Raw genomic sequence first — 16,867 nt, 5'->3', positions numbered from 1 at the left:
AGGAAAGACCTGTGAAATCTCTCCGTCCCACACCGTGGGTGCTGCAGCCACTGAAGGAGCTGCTCAGTGCTGTCACAGTCTGCTGCATGGGGTGGGAGATGTTGTCCGACAGGGATGACAGCTTAGCCACCGTTCTCCTGTCACTCACCACCTCCACTGGGTCCAGAGGGCAGAACAGAGCTGGCCCTGCGGATCAGCCTGTTCAGTCTCTTCCTGTCCCCGGCAGAGATGCTGCCGCCCCAGCAGACCACAGAGTAAAGGAAGGCTGAGGCCACCACAGAGTCATAGAAGGTCTTCAGGAGTGGGCCCTCCACTCCAAACGACCTGAGTCTCCGCAGCAGGTACAGCCTGCTCTGCCCTTTCCTGTAGAGGGCGTCTGAGTTATGAGTCCAGTCCAGTCTATTGTTCAGATGAACACCAAGGTACCTGTAGCTGTCCACAGCCTCGATGTTCATACCTTGGATGTTCAGTGGTTGCAGTGGAGAATGCTTGTGCCTGTGGAAGTCTACCACCAGCTCCTTGGTTTTACTGGCGTTGATCTGGAGGTAGTTCAGCTGGCACCAGTCCACAAAGTCTTGAGTCAGTCCTCTGTATCCTTGTCGTCTCCATCAGTGATGAGGTGACTATTGCAGAGTCATCAGAGAACTTCTGCAGGAAGCACTGGGTGGAGTTGTGGGAGACGTCTACAGTGTAGATGGTGAAGAGGAACGGAGCCAGAACCGTTCCCTGTGGGGCCCCCGTACTGCAGACGACCCTGTCCGACACACAGCCCTGAGTCCTCACATACTGTGGTCGGTCGGTGAGGTAGTCCAAAATCCAGGTAGTGAGGTGATGGTCTAGAGATGGCACGATACCACTTTTTTATGTCCGATACCGATATCATAAATTTGGATATCTGCCGATACCGATATGAATCCGATATAGTGTTTTTAATCAACAAAACTGTTTTTTAAATATCTTGCTGCATTTTGTATAAGTTCATACTCAAGTTTAAAACAACAACTACACTAAAGCTATTCTGTTATACCTGTATGCAAAAAAAAATGTTTCATAGTTCAGCAATACTGATCAATCTAATAAACTTAGACCTGCTCCATCCTCCCTATTCTGGTATTTTAAAGAGTACTTAGCGTAAATATTAAGCAACCTAACTAATAGGGTTCCAACTCCCAGCAACAACAAAAATAAATAAATAAAAAATAGGGAACCACCCCTCACGCTCCACCTCATGATGCTTAATCGACGTAATCAACCTTAATTTGATGCAGTGTGAAAAAAAATGCACAGAAATCAATTATTTTTCAAGAAATATTAAATAGATTCAACATCTTTCTTCAACAAAATTGCAGACTGCACAGATGGTACCTTCCCAAAGGAAAAAGTACTATAGCTTACTAGGGTATATATATTAGACTTAATAGTCACTATATACAGTAATTGACTTCTATTCATTTTACATCAAATTAAAACTTTGGGTGTCAGATAATTATTTATTAAAAGCTAGACATTTTAAATGAGAATAAAGAAAAGTATGTCTTTGTGCCCCTTTTCCCTGTTAATGCCCTATCGGCCCCCCTGGCTAAACTTTGCTAGATCCGCCCCTGCACAGTTACCAGCCGTCAGCTACGTAGAAAAAGATCCTCGAGTAGAAAGTAATAATAAATACATTCTAACAACAGCTGATCAAGCTTAAACGTGCTGCTGTTGTTCAGCCGCTGGTTTCCTCTTTCTGGTGCAAAGTGGGCCAAAAACAAACAAGAGAGACGATCAGCTGATCATTGATCAGTTTCATGATTGAAGTAGCAGCAAGAAGAGGCAGTCGCTCCATATATCGTTTGGTAAGCTTAACGCAGGAATGCTTTACAAACATTCAGAGATGGACTTACACACTTGCTTTACTTCTCTCGGGGATAACTTTGTCGGAGATGAAATGCCGGGTTGCTAGCGAAGCTCCACATGCTATCCAGACCACCGACAGGTCCCGCATGCCACAGCCGCTCTATCACGTGATGCATACTGCTCCGACGTGCTAACGTTCTGAGGTGAGTTACGGCGTGTTGCAAGTTTTGTGAGGTGCTTTCGTGATATTTAATGGATCGGATTACTTTTTTTTTTTTTCTCCGATATCCGATCCAGTAATTTAGGTCAGTATCGGACCGATACCAATACGTAATATCGGATCGGTCCATCTCTATGATGGTCCACTCCAGAGTTCTCCAGCTTGTCCTTCAGGACCGAGGGAAGAATGGTGTTGAAGGCACTGGAGAAATCAAAGAACATGATTCTCACAGTGCTTCCAGCGGTCTCCAGGTGAGAGAGGGAACGATGTAGGAGGTGAATGACGGCATCATCCGCTCCAATGCCAATGGTAGGCAAACTAAAGTGGGTCCAGTGATGAGCTCACCAGGCGCCGAAGCTGAGCCAGGACCAGCCGCTCCAGGGTCTTCATCAGGTGGGATCAGGGATTAAAACAAACCCAAAGACGAGCCTTGTGTCTTTTCACAAAAACAAAAAAAGAATCAAAACTTTAGTGATCAGATCCCAAAGAGATGAAAACCACGTCAGAACAACCGAAAAGAGAGAGGACATTTAGAAAAGGGATGCAAAATAATTACAGAGGTATCAGGATAACACGAGGCAACTGCAAAGGAACAAGAAGCATTTAAAAAATGATGCTAAATTAAAAACTATGAAAAATGTCTTGGAGCAAAAATATTCATAAAGGGATGCCAAATTAACATAATAACTAAAAACATAGTTTTTAGTTATTCTGGTGTTACTATTTCATTCGCCGTTGTCTCACAACAAAAACATAAACTAAATCTGCATTTTTGGACTCGGCTCACGTTTTTATTCTTATTCTGTGGTTTTCATGGTTGATTACTCTTCAGAGAGTGGAAGAGGGCTTTTCCTTGAAGCTGAGTGTTGGTGGCCACTGAGAAGAGGGCACAGTCTTTGACCTCTGACCCCAAACAGGAATACAGAACAACAAACTGTGTGTGTGTTTCCATCTTCCTGTAACGCTGTGGACATCTGGGGTTTTCCTGGCTCACAACCGGCCTTTAAGAGGAGCCGACTACACGTCTGTGCACATACAGCAGAGGCAGTTAGACCGAGTTACACACAAATATGTGATCTTTCTTCTTGTTCTTAAAGGAGCACTAACATTTTTTCTTAGCAGGAAAACTGTGGACATATCACACTACATCCTGACTCTGTCTGTGTGTGTGTGTGTGTGTGTGTGTGTGTGTGTGTGTGTGTGTGTGTGTGTGTGTGTGTGTGTGTGTGTAGGAACTGGTGTCCGTTCGTGCATAACCATGTGCAAACGATGGCAGTTATGTGTGGAACAGAGAAGTACACCATCAAGTCCCAGAGTCCATGTCCGAGCGGGACGCCCGACTGTCACCTGACCATGTGAGTGTCTTTGGTTCGTGGCTTCAGCTGAAGAAGACTGTGACTCATTCGTTGATCATTTTAGTTTTTCTCATTGGGGATCGTGAGGTTTCTATAACACCGTGAGTGTAAAATGCGTTGATCTTTGCTCAGTAACTTCCAAATCTGTTTAATATGTAGATATGATATATATCTATCTAACAGACTCCAGTTTGTTCATGTAAATGGAGAGTCCTCTTCACACACTGAGGTTAATTATGGAGTTCCACAGGGTTCAGTGCTAGGACCAATTCTGTTTACATTATACATGCTTCCCTTAGGCAGCATCATTAGAAGACATAGCATACATTTTCACTGCTATGCAGATGACACCCAGCTCTATCTGTCCATGAAGCCAGATAACACACACCAATGAGTTAAACTGCAGGAATGTCTTAAAGACATAAAGACCTGGACGGCCGCTAACTTTCTGCTTCTTAATTCAGATCAAACTGAGGTTATTGTACTCGGCCCTGAAAAGCTTAGAAATATGGTATCTAACCAGATTCTTACTCTGGATGGCATTACTTTGGCCTCCAGTAACGCTGTGAGGAACCTTGGAGTCATGTTTGACCAGGACATGTCCTTCAACGCACATATTAAACAAATATGTAAGACTGCTTTCTTCCATTTGTGCAACATCTCTAAAGTTAGAAATATCCTGTCTCAGAGTGACGCTGAAAAACTAGTTCATGCATTTATTCTGTCTCGTTATTAGTCTCTGTCTCTCTTTCACAGCATGTCTGTATCCTGTCTTCCTTCTGTCACCAAAGTGCTTGGTGACAGTGGCATCAGATCTAAAAGCCTCCTGTCACTAATCATCATCTTCAAACTACTTTGATGTGTGTTTTCAGTGTAACTTTAGTAGACAGTAGAAAGCATGTTTTATCCCTTCACTGACCTGGGTCCAGCTTGATGTTTCATATTTCTCATGTTTTCCTGTGTCAAAATCCTGAATCTGAAAGTTCAGAGTCAGAATAAACCTTAAACTTTGGGAGTCAACCCGCCCACAGACGTGACGTCTTTGCTGAAGGTGATGGCTTCTATAGAGGCCGAGCAGCGGTAACCACGGTGTGTTTGTGTGTGTGTTCGTGTGCAGGTACAAGCTGTCCACACGGCCGATTTACAGGCAGCAGCAGAAGATCGTAACCGCTCTGCTGTGGCGCTGCTGTCCGGGACACGGAGGACACAACTGCGAGGACACAGGTGAGTCAGCAGCATCACCGTCACTCGAGTCCGCGTTAAGGATGTTTTTGTGAAGCAGACTTCAGTGTTGCACAGGTTGTAGCACAAACGCTCAGACTGACATCAGAGAGTTATCCATTAAAAGTCCACCTTAAGCATTCCTGTCATGTTTGGTGCCCTTCCTGTTTTGGCCTTTAGGTGGCGCCGGGTCTGCACTCGCTGGCTAAAATCTGCTCTGGTTTGTTTGGGTTAAAAGCAGCCTGATTACATTTATCCACTGCACTTTAATGTGGTTCCAAAGTCAGAAACAAGTGAACAGAAACAGCCTGAATAACATATTCAGGGAATAACGTATGAAAATGTGTTTTATTTATATTATTGTCCTTTCAATGGTAGAAATCCTTTTGTATTTATGATGTAAACATATTTATTAATATTTATGTTTAGTGAGTTTGATCCCGACGGCCACAGTGAGCCTGAAAGCAGCCGCGGTTATTCATAAACTACTCGTTTTAATAGAGGAGATGAGGATGGAGCATATTAAGAGTTGCTCTGAATGGACGCCTGGTTCTGGTTTCCCTCCGCTGGAGTCTATTTTTACTTTTCCAAGAACAGGCGGGCTTTAGTATCGCTCGGGAACTTAATGTGTTCCAGATTTTCTCGGCGGGTGGGAACAGCCGTGTTTATCTGCGGGAGGACGTCCTCTGCTCTTCGCTTCTGTTTGTGTGACGCTCAAAGTTTATCAGCGGTCGTCTCTCAAAGCTCCCAGCTCCCCCACAAACAGGCCACATTATTGCATGATCGTAGCCGGCTAAAACAGAGACGGCTGCTGCCTGCGTTTTTCTGTTTCCAGCATCTGAGGCACAAAGTCAAAGCCACGAGTTCATGAATCCATCACTGAGTCTCAAATCAGGAGGTCATGAAGAGAAACATTAAAGTCGTTCATTCTCTGCCTCAGTTTATTATTATTATTGTTATTATTGCTGCTCTGAGCCCTCGTTGTGCTCGGACGTCAGCTCTGATTTAATCTGAGTTTATGGGAAGAGGAGGAGGAGCGGGCGTCTCAGCTCGGACCGCTGCCTCCAGGATACAATCATTTGTATTGACTGTCTCTGAGCTGACTCTCTGTCTTTGTTAGTTTAAACTGCAGTTTTACAGCTTGTTTCTTCTCCAACAGTCTCAGGCCCTCGGCAGGATTCTGAAAGCTCGACTCTGATTGGACGATCTGAAGCAGGCACATCAGAGGTCAAGGCTCCAGGTACGCTCTTGGAAATGAAACATTTTTGACTCTTCAGGTAACTCACGTCTCAGACTGTAGAACCACAGCGAGCCAATCAGTGCGTTGGTCATAATGAACAGGAAGTGGTCATCGATGGAGTCAACAATCAGACTCCACCTCAGGGTGATCGATTTGAGACTTTTCCACTTACAGTCGAGACCCAGAACTCAGCTTTCTATCAGATCTGTTTGTAGTAACTCTTTTTAAAGCTTACAAGTACTGCCCCTCAGCAGGCTTCCTAAAAATGACCAATCAGAAAAAGAGAGAAGAGCTAAACAGCTTGTTTCAAACACAGGATGCACTGATGATGCATGGACCTGAGAAAGAAGGATTACTCTGGACTGTGAATCATGCAAAGCTACGTCAGTCACATGACAGATTTAAAAACAACAGGAAATGACCCAAATGAGTCTCCAGTCATAAATCATTGAAAATCACACAAAGATACACAGAAATATAAACATATTATTAAAAGCAAAGTAAAATGAATAAATATGAATAAGTGTAAAGAAAAGATCAGGTAGAGGGAATAATAATGATATGTACTCATTAAGAACAACAAGTGAAAAGATCTGGTCATTAAAGGGTGGAGGAGGGGTCTGCAGTGAGGATGACCTCAGAAACCTGGAGGAAGAATAAGCTGAGAAAACGCAGCTAGAGGAGCCGCCTCCAGCTGCAGGAGGTGCTGCTGCGGTCACACCGGGGAAAACTGGTTACGGCGATCTCTGGCTGACCTGCTGGTCTCTGTTTGCGGTGGTTTTCGACTTCGTGTTTGCTCAGAATAAATTGGTTGGCTCTTGAGTTTCACCTTCACTCTCTGCGTTAACGCCGCGCTCTGACTCATTACTGTTCTAACAAAGTGAGGAAGCACCGCGCTTAACCACCGCACTCACATTGACAAAAGGTCAAGTTCCCTCCTCTCCCCTGGAGAAGAGGGCGTGGGTGCGCCAGTACCAAGGTCACCTCCCACCCCACCCCCTACTCCCACATTCGCAACATATAAACAAAGAGTGAGTCATCTGGGAACCACAGACACACTGTTCAGAGGTCAAAGGTCACACTGGCCTGATGAGAAGATTCAAGTTGGAGTGAGCTGATGGAGAGGAGAAGAGTGCAAGTCAAGTCAAGTGGCTTTATCATCATTGCAACCATGTGCACAGTGAAGGAGAACAAAAACAGTGCAACACCAGACAGTAGAAAAGTGCAACAATGACAGTTGGTTGTGCAAAAAGACCGAGCATTGTGCAGGACAGGTGGGCAGAGGTGATCCTGATGCAGGACACATTTCACACGACATTGGCTGCAGTGACCTAAGACCATCACAAACAGATGCCAAAGAATATCAAATACACCCTAAATGACTACAGTGGGATGCAAAATAAGTACTAAGACATGTAGAGTGACCATGAACTGATGGAATAAGACCACAAGCATGCACGAAAAGTAAAAATTTGACTACAAGGGTGTGCAAAAATGACCAAAATCAAACAAAACCCCACAAAAGGATGCAAAATAAGTACTGAATGATGCAGAACAACTTAATGACTTTAAACAACCAAAGCAAAAGCAATGACTACAAAGGGATAACAACATGAGTGTATAAAAGGGCAAATTTACCGCAGAGAAATGCATGATGTTTGCCTACTGGTGGTGGTCAGAGGGCCCGGTGGCGCCTTTGTCCGGCAGCCTCGCCTCTGTCAGTGCGCCCCAGGGCAGCTGTGGCTACAATGTAGCTTGCTATCGCCAGTGTGTGAATGTGTGTGTGAATGGGTGAATGACTGAATGTAGTGTGAAGCGCTTTGGGGTCCTATGGACTAGAAAAGCGCTATACAAATGCAGGCCATTTACCATGATGATAGATATTTTTAAAGACGAACAAAATAATCAAAGGGCTGAATGTGAAATTACCACAAAAGAATGAACAACAACATCTAATGGACACTGAATGACTAGAGGGATGCAAAATAAGTACAAAGAGACGTTAAAGGGAGTTTAAGAGCGCGCAACAGCAGAAACTCAAACGAACGTCAATGAACCGAGGAGAGCAAGTTTTTGGTTGTTCTGCTGTTTTTCGGTTTTCTAACTGCAGCAGGTTGATTCTCTTTGTTCTGCTTTTGATTCAACAGGAAGTAACAACAACAGTTTTCTCAGCTTCGGTGCCGTACTGTGAAATTTCATTACTGCAGGATACATGCAGAGTACATGAAGTATTTATAGCGTGTGCGGCACTGAGAAGCCTGAGAATCAAAACAGTCGATGTTGTTGGAAAAACACGGGACTGAAATAGACCTTTGGCCTTTACGGGCTCGATTTAACAAAGAAAGACAAACAAAAAGGCCGTTCCTCACACACCTCCACACGGTACAGTCCGCTCCCACCGCGCCTACGATTGAACCCACTTCCTGCGAGCTGGGGTCGATGAAATTAAATCACTAACACGATGGGACACAATAACAGGAACACCTTCAAATACAACAAGCGTGAGTCATCCACTCATAACACTTGCAAGCACTGCATCACATGAAATTCTTTGTGCGGTAGTAGCCTCTGCAGTGGAAGCTAATGCACGTGTGTCCAGCTTTTTAAAGAGAGAAGAGATCAAGACTTTAAAACAACAAATTGAGCCATGAATCCCTGAATCACCTCTCAGTGGTCTTAAAAATGATAAATGAGACGAGATTACAGTTTTGTTTTAGAGCAGCAGCTATCGGTTAAATCATCAGTTATCAGTTTCTTCAGCTCCAAAAATATCTAAAATATTAAATTCAGAGAAAAGAGAAGTATCAAATGTTCACACTTAAGAAGCTAAAACAAACAAATCTTTGGGGTTTTTTCTTAAAAGTGACCAAAATAATTATTCAACCGTCCAAAGACGCAAATACAGCGACTCACATTCGCTTACTGTACTTATTCTTTAGTTTCTTTAGTCCACTGCAGATCATATGGAAGCAGACACATGAGTGCTCCCAGTAGGATAATGTTTGCAGCCAACCTGAGGTAAAGTATCGCTGAGGAAGATAAATCTAAAGTTTCAGACCTTCCTGGTTAGATGCATGAATGAGGTGATGCAGGCAGAGAGTTCAAGAAATTGAAGGAGAAACTCTCCGAACTGAATCGAGTTCATTCAGGATGACAGCAGTCAGACGGATGAAAAAGAAATCGTATAGAACCAAACATATGCAACCAGAGGGATGCAAAATGGGCACAAAAGAATGGAAAATTATTTTAAAATCATACAAAAGAGGCACAGATCCTCAACTACATCAAGGGGATGTGAAATGATTACAGAGGGATGCTGGGGGGGATCCTGGGGGTGGGCTGGAGGCAGACCTGCTGTGGCGCTCCCTGAAGGAAGCACCTGAAAGAAATGCAAGACCAGGAACAGTCTACAGAGGAATAACGATGATAACGAGACACAACATAATGAAGTGAAGTAAAAACTACCACTGTGGGATACCGAATCGCTCCAGATGGATGCAAAGAGAGCACACAGGAAGGCTGATCTACAAACTGTTGTGGTTTCAGACAAACCGCCACAAAGGGATGCAAAATGACTACAGCAGGATGTGAAAGGAGAATAAAATGACAAACCATTACAAAGAGATTCACCTGCAGACCCACAAAATAAGCCTAGCAACGTAAAATTACCAAAAAGGTTTTACTGGTCACATATTTCATCTTTCCATCCACCCCGGCTTCCTCTGAATCTGATCCAGCCAAACTGATGTTCCTGCTGAATTAAAAGTTTTTAACTCTTCTGAGTTGTCAGATGTTCATGAACAAAACTTTTAGATGGGACTAAACTCAAAGACCTCAGACGTGCTGCAGCCTCAGAGGAGAAAACGATGACAGTGTTCCTCGCTGTCTTCCTTTGCAGCCGCAGAAGCTGCTTTGATGTATTTTATGCCTTCGACCCGGCCTGCAGGTCACCGACTCAGAGATCAGCGCTCCTGCTGTCGCTGCGATTCCAACAATGAGCTCAAACAAAAACGACGGAAGCTCAGCGGAGAAATCCCCAAATACATCAGCCTGTTTCCCATCAGTCTCTCCGTCTCTCTCACAGCCGGTCTGCAAGACTTCCTGTTCATCTCTGTGTTAGTTCAGGTCAGTGAGGCTCGTATCGTCACTGTCTGCCTTCAGTTCGGTATTCCCAAAGAAGAATACACACCAGGTTTGCTTTTCCTGGGCGTGTTTTAGGTTAACCTCGATTATCTCAGACATTCGTCAGTCTGAGTTTTTAACGTTTTCTGCAGCTTCTCGCACTGATTGTTGTTTTTACGTTTCAGTTGTTCATACTCGGCCCCAGCAGCGGGGCGGAGACCTGAACCACGAACAGAACGACCACCAAGTGCCCGACAGCACGCTGTATGATGCCAGCTACCCAAGCAGCCAGGACAACGACACACATCCCACCCCGGGGCCAGGACACGCCCACAAACGCCATCATACATCATACCAGGCGACGAACACTCACAACCACGACCGACACCCCCACCACCTTGATCCAGATCACCCACAGCAGGAACACCGAACGCCAGGTGAGTTTCTGTCTGTACTGAGAAGGTTCCAACAGCCAATCACGACCCAGAGGTCCAGTTCAGGGACTCTAATTAGCTGAGGTGAAGCCGAGCAGACGACTAGCAGTGTCACCATCCACCTGTCAGTCAAGGAGGCCACGCCCCTCCAAACTTTGAACCTTAATATAATTTAAACAGGTGACACTTAAAAACTTATGAGGGGAAACTGTTCTGACTAATGGGGACTCTTCCACTGCTGGAGCCTCCGGTGGACATTGGAGGAACTGCAACCTGCCTGCATGATGAAGTCAGGGCTTTTATTTTGGCGTTCCTGATTCTTTTATTTAAATAAAGACGTGAGCGCATCTTCCATTGCTGATAAACACCCACACACACTTCCGCCGAAGGAAATCCGCTTGTTCCTCCGTTACATATACATCAGTGTGTGTGTGTGAGTCACCCGACCAGCACACCTATGACATCACACCCCCACTTCCAGCTTGTTTGGGATTGGCCAGCTCTCAGTTTCCCACAGTTCTGTTTTCTCTGACCTTTGACCTCAGTGACCAGCCAGCTACATCATCCTGAGAGGAACATTTATGAGTGTTTCAGAACCTCCAGTCCAGAGAAAAATAACAGCTGATCTATAAAATCATCTCTGTGACGGAGCTGTTAGCTTTAGCCTCCTGTGCTGGTGTAGAAAGCACAGACAGCGACTCCTTAGTTTATGTTTATAAAACCATCCAGTGATAAACAACAAGTTTTATTTCAGTCCACAATATTTTGTGTAATTTTGGGTTCATTTCTTATGCCATATTAAGCTTTCCTTTTAATAAACTTAAAGTGACGTCTCACCTTCTTAAGAAGAAGAAATGAAGCGCTTCAGTGTAACACACGCTCTTTTGTCGAAACAGGAAGTCGCCTGTGCTCGCCTCCGTAAATCACGCTGACGATCATTAGATAGAAACACTGCAGCTGACACGGGAGCGTGTGATTTCTTTCCCTCTCTGCTGACTGCAGCTGCAGCCTGAGGTGACCTCACTGTAAGCTGACCTTTGACCTCTCCATATGCTAAAGAAAACGGGTCATGATGATCAGAGTGAGTGTTTCAGGTGGTTTTGTGTCTGGACTGCATCTCCAAAGCCAAGCACACACACACACACACACACACTTGTATTCCTCACATGTGAGGACCCTTGCTTCCAGCATACCCAGACCTGTAAGCCCCCCCCAAACATGCTTGATGGGTGATGTGTCCGGTGAGTCTGCTGGCCATGCATGAACTGGGAAGTTTGCAGCTTCCAGGAATTGTGTACAGATCCTTGTAATATGGGCTGTGCATTATCGTGCTGCGACATGAGTAATGGTTGTGGTTGAATGACACAACCATCAGTGTCACGATCTCTGTGATTCAAAATGCCAGCAATGTGTTCGTTGTCCATAACAGACGCCTGCCCATACCAGAACCACACTCGGTCCACAACGCTGACATCAGCAAACCGCCCGCCCATACGCTGTCTGCCATCCGTCCTGAACAGTGAAACCAGGACGTGCCAGACGCCATGAAATGTGCGCGTTGTACGACGACGAACTGCAGTCGGGTCGGGACCTTGGTGAGAACACGAGCATGCAGATGAGCTTCCCTGAGACGGTTTCTGACAGTTTGTGCAAACCGATTGTTGCTGCAGCTGTCCGGTTGGCTGGTCTCAGACCATCCTGGACGTGAACGTGCTGGAAGTGGAGGTCCTGGGCTGGTTACACGTGGTCTGTGGTTGTGAGGCCGGTTGGATGTACTGCCAAATTCTCTGAAACACCTTTGGAGACGGCTCATGGTAGAGAAACGAACGTTCATTTCATGGCAGCTGCTCCGGTAGACATCCCTCAAAGGTTGGGGCATCTGTGGCGTTGTGCTGTGTGATCGAACTGCACATGTCCGAGTGGCCTTTTAGTGTGAGCAGTCTGAGGCACACCTGTGAGGTGGGATTATCTCAGCAAAGGAGAAGTGCTCACTCACACAGATTTGTGAACAATATCTGAGAGCCGTGGGTCTTTGTGTTTGTAGAAAATGTTTCAGATCTTTGAGCTCAGCTCGTGAAAAATGGGAGCAAAAACAAAAGTGTTGCATTTAACCCTTTCAGACACAGTGGTGCCTACAGCTATTCAAAGGCTGTCTTCTTGTATTTATGTCCATGTTGATGGTTTACTTGCACATAAACCACTACATTGGACACTGATGTGTCCATGCCCTGCCACCCACTGGTCAGCCAGTGTTGTTCACCTTGGTGGACATGTAAAGAAATCTATTTTCATGCCTAAAGATGAATAAAAATACTTAAGAAAAGAATCCAGATTGAGGTTGTCATAATTCATGCATGAAAGGGTTAAATGTTTGTCCAATAAATGAGGGGGGCTTTCAAAGTGTTCCAATTCCCAACATTGTAGAAAAATAACTCAGACTGGAAAAAGTCTTCCACACAAAACCGGCCCTGGAATCGAATCCTTTAATCTGTTAGCATCCACCACTCGGACTCGTTCAGGGTTACATTCATATTTCGCCCTTTTTAAAGACATTTTTCCAGTGAAGCGTTGGTTTGAAGGCCAACATCTTTTCCTCTGTGAAACTCACTTTGTGTAGCGCTAACCTGAGCCCCACTGTTAAGTGCTTTACTGGAAACCTGGTGACTATCAACAGGTTCAGATTAAGAGCACTTTTCTAACTTTCCAAAGATGCAGCCTGGATTTGAACTCGGAATAAGCCAAATACGTGTTTCCGCCCAGTGGAGGTGATCGTAATGTGACGTGCGTCTGCTGAAACACAGCTTTCATGCTTGCAGCAGCAGTTTGTGGCTGGCTTTGGCTCAGCCTGTTCTGTCCTTCAGAGCCTCTCGGGATCGCTGAGCAGGAAGTGTAAGCACAGTTGGATTTATTTCAGACTCCAGGAATAACAATAACAACACAATCAGATCCTCTTGGCCCCGAGGTGCCTCCGACCAGCCGAAGGACCGGCAGCGCCCTGAGGTCTGCATGTTCACTTTTCATCAAACCATCCCAAGGCGCTGTAAAGCTCGGCGACTATCCTCTGAATCCTCCCAGCACCAGTCTGAGGTGTGTTTGCTTCCCTTTGGAGCTCTGCTGTGTTTTTAACCCAGACTGGAGCCTCAGCTGGTTCCATTTTAGAGCACAACAATCCAGTCTAGCTCCCCAGAGAGCCATGGTTCACAGGGGGGAGTGTGTTTTTGTCAGCAGTGGGCGAATAGCCCCTCGGGGTTCTATTTTTATTTCAGAAATCTGGTTCAGAAGTCCAGAGTTTCCCAGCGGCTGATATCCTACTGTCAGGTTCCTGCGTTCTTCTAGTGCCGCCAACAGGTCAAAACTTCTGCTGCAGCCCACAACTCCTCATGTGGTCATGACTGTTCTCGTGTTTTTGAATCAGCTTTTAAACCAGTGAAGATAGAAACTGGACATTTTTACCATTGCATCATTTATTAAACCAGTGACATTAAAACAGACCTGAGCACACAACACAGTTTATACAGTTTCAGAGTAGATACACAGGTTCCAGTTTAATGTTCCAGCAGTTCTGTTCTTGACTTCTAGTGGGATGAATTTCTAGGCACAGCTATGAGGTGGAGACTTTTCTGTTCAGAGGTTTCAGGAGCTCTGCTTTTTGCAGATGATGTGGTTTTGTTGGCATCATCAAATGATGACCTTCAGCTCACACTGGAGCAGTTTGCAGACAGATGTGAAGCCACGTTGATGGATATCAGCAGGAAGGAGTGCGCTGCCATGCTGGATGTTTGCAGGCCAGTCTGTGTTCCTATCCTCACATGTGACCATGAGCTCATCAAGAATAAAATGTCCCAACAAGTTGATTCTGTTCATCTGGACGTAGTTTCTCACTGGGAGAAACATCAGCACACTGACTAACAACGAGCTCAGCTTCTTGGTCATTAATATGCAAATTCTCAAGGCTGTTGTTGGGGAATGGCTGCAGTCACAGCAGGTAACACAAAGACAGCGTGTTCACGTGTCAACAAAGGTCTGAGTAAAGGCAGAAATAAATAAATGCAAAGTTTAAAACTCTCCCGTGAAATCAGAATACGCAGAATATTTAACTCCAGGTTCAGTGTAAGAATGAGAGCTTTGGCTAAGTTAAGTGTCTCATTGATAAACAGCGTGCTGGGCTGCTCCCTTTGTCAGTTTAGAAAAACTTCATATTTCATGAGAAACAGAAATCAAGCGGATTGAGAGACGAGCTGGTGGCACATATGAGAGTGTCCTCTGCATAAAGATGTATATTCAGGTTTGAGTGCAGAGATGATCTCTGTGGATCACCTGCATTAATTACAGGTGGACTCAAAGGTGTTACAAAGGTATGGCAGGACGTTAGGACCTGCTCTCATTGTATGATCATTTAGATTCTTTCTACCTTTTATTTAAAATATTTGGGGGGTTTTGCATTTTTTCCTACACAGATCTACTTCCAGATCGAATATAACCAAGTAGCTTATTCCAGGACAATCCACACAGTCGTTGAGCTGTGTAACTGCAGTTTCCTTTGTACCGTTTGGTTCCTTTAATTTTGAAATGTCCAAACATTGAAAACATAATTTGTATTTTTTCCAGAGGACCTCAGTGCCGCCCCTCTCCCATATCCCGGTGCCCTTATTCCCCTTATTGTCCCCTACATGATGGACCGGGTGTGGTCCCAGCTGCAGCCGGTCATGGAGCACTTTAACCACTCACTGGAACACCTGAGCCAGAGGGTAGGTGACCTGGCCCATGATGTGGCCCAGCTGAAGAGCAGCCAGCTGGGGGCGGGGCATCAGATGACTCTTCAGGAGGAGCGTGATGATGGGGTGGAGGAGCGGTTGGACGCCAGATTAGATGAAGTGATTCAGAACATCGGGGAGGTCAAGAGGCAGGTGGAGGCGCAGCAGAATGAGATGGAGAAGAGGCTGCACTCGCAGCATGTAATGCTGCACTACAACCTCACCAGCTTCAAGGCCGACATCGACGTGAAGCTGAAACGCCAGCAGAAGACGCTGCAGGTCAGTGCACGAGGGAGGCCAACACTTTACAGGATTCATGGTGATGTCGATATAAACCTTTATAATGAATCAGGAGGATGTAAAATGAAAAGAAATGATGACATTATGACAAACTGAGGCCTGGCTGGGAATTTAAACATCTTTAAAATGGCCACGATCAATAATTCATCCTTTTGGTCATTATTTACAGTTCTCTAAAATGTTAGAAGGCTCCATGAAACTTTTGATTTAAACATATTCCAGTATTCCTCATCCCAGCTTCTCTTTTAAAGAAAATGACTTCTGTTATTCCTGGGTGTCATCACTGACGGCCTAATATTTTGGCACTGTCCCTGGATGCTGGAGAATCTGGAGTTTGTCATCTCCAGCTGTTTTCCTCTTCTTTTCTTTCTTACTTTTGTCCAAACTTTCTTTTTCGACTGAGCCACAGTGTCAGAGGAGATGACATGCGGTGCCTCCATTATTTTATTTTTTTGATCTTGAACCATCGTTCCTGTGATGGATGCAGTCTGGACGGTTGTGCCTTTTCTTGATTCCTCTTGGACACAACGAACAAGCTCGTTGTTTTCCTGCCTTAGAGATGCAAGCTTGTCTTTTACATCATCACTGCTGTCTTTGCTTCACCTGGAGGAAAATGTGTTATATAGAGGAAATGGGGGCGGGCTTATGCAGATTGCACAGGCTGGTGTGGATGTTGCATGAATCGCATGTTTTTTGTGCAGGATACAAATGTTTCCACGAACTGTTAGGAAATGAGGTTTCAGAGCGCTCGCGCTTCATTCTGATGCAGCTTTGCTAACCAAAGCTCTGCTGCCATGTTTCTTTTAGAGAGAAGAGGCTTTCTCCTGCAACCTTTCCAAGCTTTTCACATGCTAGTTGAGGCCAGTTGAGTATGAGCTCTTGGGTTTTGCACGGCCTGACTTCAAAGAAGACTGTCAGGTGTCTGAGTGATCTTTCTCCTGAGGTTGATGCACAGCTGCAGTCGCCTCCCTGAGATCATTGCTGATGTTTCCTCCCTGTCATTGTGTGGTTGGTCCGATCGGTGACATAGGTCATTATAATCTAACATTAGCTGGTGTTGGTGGCACCCTCAGGCTGTTAGAGGAAGCCAGAGTCAGGGCAGCTCTCATTTTTAAGTACAGTCTGTTCATATGTTGCCAATGAAACACATTTATTCATAACTCCTGTTGCTGATCTCAGGTCAGCCTGCAGGCCATGAACGCCACGCTGACAGAGCTGAAGTTGGACCAGTGGCAGATGGCTGAGGATGAGCAGGATCAGGACGACCTCCATCCGCCCACCAACCCTCCACACCAGCTGCCGCCTCCCACGGACGCCTCAGAGCTGTGGGACGCCATCGACCGGCTGGACAACACGGTGGTCAACAACACGGTGAAGGTGAG

The 16,867-nt window shown here is 45.3% G+C and overlaps 1 protein-coding gene across 2 annotated transcripts in view; it reads left to right on the top strand.

The window, feature by feature from the left end:
* Nucleotides 1-16,867, top strand: part of mmrn2a (multimerin 2a) — a 29,397-nt gene that overhangs the window by 8,671 nt on the left and 3,859 nt on the right. For both annotated transcript variants that reach the window (XM_086259960.1, XM_086259959.1), the window contains exons 2-7: nucleotides 3,292-3,414; nucleotides 4,532-4,638; nucleotides 5,795-5,875; nucleotides 10,183-10,434; nucleotides 15,040-15,464; nucleotides 16,665-16,862. In XM_086259960.1, coding sequence (XP_086116086.1) covers nucleotides 3,292-3,414; nucleotides 4,532-4,638; nucleotides 5,795-5,875; nucleotides 10,183-10,434; nucleotides 15,040-15,464; nucleotides 16,665-16,862 — 1,186 coding nt within the window. The remainder of the gene's footprint in view (nucleotides 1-3,291; nucleotides 3,415-4,531; nucleotides 4,639-5,794; nucleotides 5,876-10,182; nucleotides 10,435-15,039; nucleotides 15,465-16,664; nucleotides 16,863-16,867) is intronic.

This window comes from Aulonocara sp. 'chitande type north' Nkhata Bay, linkage group LG13, assembly GCF_057382095.1.
Source record: "Aulonocara sp. 'chitande type north' Nkhata Bay isolate Kocher_YH1m ecotype deep benthic linkage group LG13, A_spYH_male_GT1.1, whole genome shotgun sequence".
Classification (NCBI taxonomy): domain Eukaryota; kingdom Metazoa; phylum Chordata; class Actinopteri; order Cichliformes; family Cichlidae; genus Aulonocara; species Aulonocara sp. 'chitande type north' Nkhata Bay.
The sequence above is the reverse complement of the archived record's forward strand: the minus strand, read 5'-3'. Positions and strand labels throughout refer to the sequence as shown.